Raw genomic sequence first — 5,804 nt, 5'->3', positions numbered from 1 at the left:
GGTTTGCTTACCATCCACATCCACTTCAGAATTAAATGGAGATCTCTGAAAAAACCTACTAATGGAGGATGACCTCCTTAGGATAAGAACCATAGGGCTAAGATTTCTTGTTTGCCCCAATGGTAAGGCTATATATACATATATCCTTCGTTCTTCTAATTTTTTATTTCCAAACTTTCCAAGAACCTCTTACCAAGATCAACCGAGCCTAGTCATTCTGGGTTGCAATGACAAGAATGGTGGCATCCAAATCAAGCCTTAAGCTCATTCAAGTGTGGTACTCAGTAGAATCTATAAGAGCCCCTGCATATGATGTTTTGTTATTATATACTAAATAGTTCTTACTATAACAGAGAGTCTCTCAACTTTCGAAAACAACATCAAACCTGCAAACTTTAAACACCTTGATTTCTTGATTTACACAGTTCTAGTGAAGTTTCGACCACCCGGAAGGATAAACATGATCACAAACAACTAGGGATACAAAGAGCTGCATCCTTGTTATATACAGAAGCAGCTCAGATAGGAGACTACACTACTCTCTCTAGTCAGTGCAGCTGGCAGTCATGGACGAGTTCTCACAATCTCTTCTCAACGAGGCTGGTTAATGCGTCGGGGGCCATATTTGGGGCTCATGCACTGTGCTGCCTTCTCGTGGTATTTTGCAGGCCCCACCGGAGTCTTGGGACTTTTTCCCTTTGGAGAATTGCCCAAGTTGAGGTTCTTCATCAATGCTTCAGTCTCCAGTTTGAGTCCTGCATGCACTAACAATAAAATTAAGTATAGAGATGAGAATGGTGGTTTTCTTGAATGCCGCATCACATCAATCGAAGATGTCATGAGCTATTCATTCAAGAAGCATTAAGGTGCACCATGATAATTGAATCTTCCCATGTGTCCTAACCTTCTAAATAAGTCTACAGTGATCCCATGCTGCTATGGCATCAGGACTCCCCTGTGTATTTGGGGTTTTGGTGAGCCTAATTCCTAGTGTTTGTGGGGATCATTCTAAAGATCCCATAAAACAATTTTGTTTCACTTCTAGCCATCTATTCTAGTGACAGCTCTATTTTATGTAATGGCTCGATCCTAGCAAGTACATTTTTTCTTTCAAATTCTATAAAACCTCAAATCCATACAGTTTGGCACACAAGATGCCATTGTACCATGCAAAATCTGGGGAAAGAAAGATGTGATTGATAAAATCTTCACCACCATGATAAAAGAACATGTATAGGACACTCAATGGTATTTTTCAACAGAAGAAAGGAAAATATATGTTATACCATTGACGGGCTTCCTTCCAGTTTTTGAAACTGTGGAGGCTGATTCAGTTCCTTCTTTGGTTTCAGAAAGCTGGATCAGTTCCTCCATCTGAACTTCCAAATCAAGGGATTCTTCATCAATGCCAAGGTCAAATGTCTCTGGCAGTAAATTCAAAACATCATCATCAGCACCATCATTGACTTCAAAATTCTCGTCATCCTGATGTTGGCTCAGCCAGTAGTCACGAAACCATGTTGAAGTCTTCACCAGTTTCCACCACTCAGGTGAGAAATCCTCCACTTGGCGGAAAGCAGCAGGAATGAAGAGAGGGGCATTAGGGTTCAATGTAGATCTCCCTCCTGATACCAGTGCCATCCCTTTTTGTCAATCAACTAATCCTTCTTTGCAACAGTAACCTAGTTTTGTCTGAAAAGCAAGATAACATAATTAAAATGAGTCACACATTTTGTTTTAATGCTTGTTAAGAAAACTATATCAATATCATTTAACTCAACATGCGGGATATAGATCAGTAATAACAACTGGTCAATCAGTGAATAACCCACATGCTACTCCACTTCCCTAACATGCTACTCTAATCACAACCACAATTCATTCCATATTAAAAATAGAATGGTTTTTAATGTTGGTTCCATTCATTCCATATAACATCTTAGACAAATCTCAAAGCATCTCCAGAAGGATCAGAACATATACTCTTCAAAAGAACACAAAAATAGAACATGGGAACATTTGCAAAATTTTTTTGTCAAATGTCCAGGTTACATTACACACCCTAATCCTAGCACAAATGCCTAAATGTCGAGTAATGGGAAGAACACAATTCCAATGACACCCAACACAAACACACACATACAAGACGTAAAGGCAAAAATCCCTTGTCAAGTTATATTGGTGAATTCAAGATTAGAGTATGATATTATCTTAAGATTGAATGGACATTTACTTTCTGGCTCCTAATAAGCTTAACAAGGTATGGACAATTAGTTATAGAGAGGAACTGAAATGCTAGCATGGTAACAGACTAAATTTTAGCAATTGTTCAAATTCACCATCACATTAAGCATAACTGTTCCAGCTCATTCCCCATCTTATTGGTTTTCTAAAGTGTGAAATTCATTTTCCTTTTTTGCCTATTGTAATTTCAACAGAGGCAAAATTCACTCATTTATTGTTGAGCAAAACAGGCTTTCTCATTACGCAACTTTTATAAGAAACATGATGCAGTATCAAACGTCACATGCAGACTAACTATAACAAGGAGGAAAAAGTGTATAGAATGGTACATCTAATTCTCTAATACAAAAGATAAACAAATTTACGGAAAAAGGAAAAAAAAAATATTTAGACAATGAATACCCCTAAAAAAGGCCATAATTTATCAATTGACATCACATAATAAGGTTTATAATGCCAGTCACTCCAACCATAATGGTTGGCTCACCCTACACATAATACCACAACTATAACAGATTGTAAACATTATCCCATGGTCAAAAAACAAATCAGTTCATTCATGTCTTCCCATCTTTTTTGTCATCTGGCTACCCTTTTCTGTCAAAATTCTGTAATGTCTTGGGAAGATGTATCATGCCCCAGTGTTGTAGCCCATAGGCCATGATATTTCATTCCATTAAAAGAAGGAATTGCTAAAATTCATCTGTAAAGAATCAGTATTTTGCCCTACAATACTTACCATGCCAAACAACAAAATTCGCTGACAAAACCTTCTCATAAAAGGAAAAAAAAAAAACCTCAACAACCTAAAATATCAGAGATTGTGAATCCTGAACATTTAAATCCAGTCCAACAAGTATCCATTGACTAAAAATTGGTTGCAATTCAGCTCAAGAAAGCTTCAATTCTGATTACTTAGGTCGGAATAAAAAATCCTTTCTTGCTATTCAGCTCTATCAAAGCCCATATCTTCCATCAGATCCATCAAAAGCCACTACAGAGTGTTGCTGGTAGTGAACAAACCACCCAAATATTTCAAAACCCTAAAAATCATGCCATCAATTAAACCAAGAAAAAAAGAAAGTTGCAAAAACAAATGCCTTTCTTTACATATTGCAATCACAAGCAAACTAAAAAGCATAAACCAATAAAATAGAAAAGTCAAACTCACCATATCCTCATTTTCATAGGTTTAATCACAAAATCACCAAATCTAAGCCTCAAGCCATCATCATCATCGATTGAAGCAGTATATATCTAGTACTAGAATATTATTTGTATGATCATCATTTCATCATCATGATTCTCCAAGTCTTTGGCTAGCATTTGAAAGTTCAAAACAAAATCTAACTTTTGCTTCAAAAAAATCAACAAAAACCACTCTCAGACAATCAACCAAAGAGACTGAAGATCACATCAGATTTCACAACAATCAACCAAATGCAGCATTCAAATTATCAATACCACTGTTCAATTAGATTTTTGAACCATTTTCCAGGAAAAAAAAATCAAAACGATGACTAATTTTTGATCTAAACAAATCTTTCAAAATGCTAAACAGATGATGAATAACAGAGACTCAGATGGGCTGAGATCTTACAACACTCAGATAAAAATCTACAAAACAAATCATTAATACAATCAAAAGTCACTTTCAAGAAGTAGTTTCACAAAGCAGAACGCTATCTTACGGTCTGGTCTGTGAGATTTTCCGGCAAGAGAAGCTCTCTGAGGTGCTGTATGGAAGAGGATGATGATATAGACGGAGCCTATTTGGTTCGGAGTCCCGAACCTGAGCCTTGGGAGAACGGGACAAGAAGGTAAACCGGTTGGCAGCCGGTAACCGGTTCTACAACCGTGTGGGTCCAGAGAATGGAAAGATGAGGTCGGACTAGCACGATGGACGGTGGGGATGAATTGACGTTGATCCGACAGCCTATATGAAGATGATACTTTTGAATTCTTAAAAGTTAAATTTGAAAAGCAATAAAATAATATTAGATAGCAATATAATTTTTTGGGTTATTTGAGTAAAAAGGGCATTTGAGTTTAAATTTAAAGCCGTAAAACAGTTTAAAAAAAAAATAGTTTTTGAAAACTGTTGTTTAATGTTTTATAGAACAAAAGTGAAACCTAAAATTGTTTTTAACTTTTTTTTAATATTTTTAAACATGTTTTAAAAATAAGTTTTAATTGCATATATTTATTTTTAATCATTATACATGTTATAATTATTCTTTAAAATAGTTCTAAAAAAATAATTGAAAACAACTAAATTTTTTTTTTTGAAAATACCTTATTTTCTATTTTTTGATAATAAAAAATAGAAAAAAAAGAAAAAAGTTATTGATTACTAAAAGTGTTTTTCATTTTTTTTGCTTTATTTTGACAAAAATATCATTTTTTTTTTCATTGTAAAAACAACATTTTCTTGTAAAACCTATATATAAATACTTGAAATCACAAAAGACAATTACGTCCAAAATGAATTATTTTTCAACCGTGGGATGGTTAGGAATTATTTTCTCAATTTTAACCAATTAATTCTAATTTTTAATCATATATTAAACCTATTTTGAAAACAAAAGACACTTTTAACATTTAGATTTCCTTCATGAAATTTAAAATCATATAAAACGTAAACTTTTTTATGAGAATACAAATAAATGATTTCCTTTTAATCAAGTTCATGAAATTTAAAATCATAAAAAAAATGTAAACTTTTATATGAGAATACAAATAAATGACAATAATATATAAGAATATAGATAGATAAAATTAGGATATTATAATGGGACTAGAAAATATTTATGTGACATTATTTGATTGATGATACTTTTTTAATACTTATGGAAAAAGTATTGTTCAATATTATAAGTAGATCGTATATTTTATCCCTAATTTGACACTTTAATATAATTTCTATTCCTTTTTTTGCATGTATTGTTTTTTAAAATACTTAATTTTAAAAAATAATTAAATAATTGTATGTGATGTCCATTTCAATATGTCATTCATGGCCAAAGTTGAAATTCTAGACAAGATGACTTAAAAGATAGTTGGGCATAAAAAAATGCACTTGGTCAATAGCACTAAATTGAAGGTGCTAGAGATCATTGGCTAATAAGAAGTCCTCATCAAGCTTTTCTACTCTTCCCATATGGCCTAACCATAAGGGACTATTCATACCATTGCTTTCGTTGGTGTCCTTTTTGAAGCGTTTGGATGACAAATTCACTTAGGAGATGAAAAATTCACTTAGGACATGTTTGGTTGATCGGGCATAGTATGAAATAGAATAAAAAAAAATGGATATTATATCTTATTTCATATAGTTGGTAATGAGATAGTTAAGTTATTCTATCGCTTATACTATTTTATATTTAATCAAATATTATATAGGATAAGTGAGAAGATATATTATCTATTATTTTTTTTTTATCACTTTTACATGAGATATATTAATTCTAAGATAAAATGTAGGATATGCATATATCATTATCATAAATATGGATATCTTCTATGTCATAAATTTATTTTTTTATTAATTTTTATTTTTT

The 5,804-nt window shown here is 32.8% G+C and overlaps 1 protein-coding gene across 4 annotated transcripts; it reads right to left on the bottom strand.

Moving 5' to 3' along the window:
* Nucleotides 1-287: 287 nt before the first annotated feature.
* LOC100267095 (protein EARLY RESPONSIVE TO DEHYDRATION 15) lies at nucleotides 288-4,177 on the bottom strand. 4 transcript variants are annotated; one of them, XM_002267997.4, is made up of 3 exons: nucleotides 3,936-4,177; nucleotides 1,287-1,692; nucleotides 288-755 (listed from the first exon to the last, which is right to left on the bottom strand). In XM_002267997.4, exons 2-3 carry the CDS (start codon nucleotides 1,639-1,641, stop codon nucleotides 592-594), a joined length of 519 nt encoding a protein of 172 aa, XP_002268033.1. In that variant the 5' UTR covers nucleotides 1,642-1,692; nucleotides 3,936-4,177; the 3' UTR covers nucleotides 288-591. The 4 variants fall into 4 exon arrangements, with proteins under 4 accessions (XP_002268033.1, XP_010645696.1, XP_010645697.1 ...); XM_010647394.2 differs by having other exon boundaries at nucleotides 288-764; nucleotides 3,936-4,065; XM_010647395.2 differs by having other exon boundaries at nucleotides 288-764; nucleotides 3,845-3,969.
* Nucleotides 4,178-5,804: the final 1,627 nt, after the last annotated feature.

The sequence above is a fragment of the Vitis vinifera genome, chromosome 13 (assembly GCF_030704535.1).
Source record: "Vitis vinifera cultivar Pinot Noir 40024 chromosome 13, ASM3070453v1".
In the NCBI taxonomy this organism is placed as follows: Eukaryota; Viridiplantae; Streptophyta; class Magnoliopsida; order Vitales; family Vitaceae; genus Vitis; species Vitis vinifera.
Note: the sequence above shows the minus strand (reverse complement) of the source record. Positions and strands in the feature narration are given on the sequence as shown.

Coding starts and splice junctions, on each gene's coding strand:
- LOC100267095 (XM_010647394.2), bottom strand. CDS start 1,641: ATGGCACTGGTATCAGGAGGGAGATCTACATTGAACCCTAATGCCCCT. Junction 765..1,286: donor TGGAAGGAAGCCCGTCAATG/GTATAACATATA, acceptor TTTTATTGTTAG/TGCATGCAGGACTCAAACTG.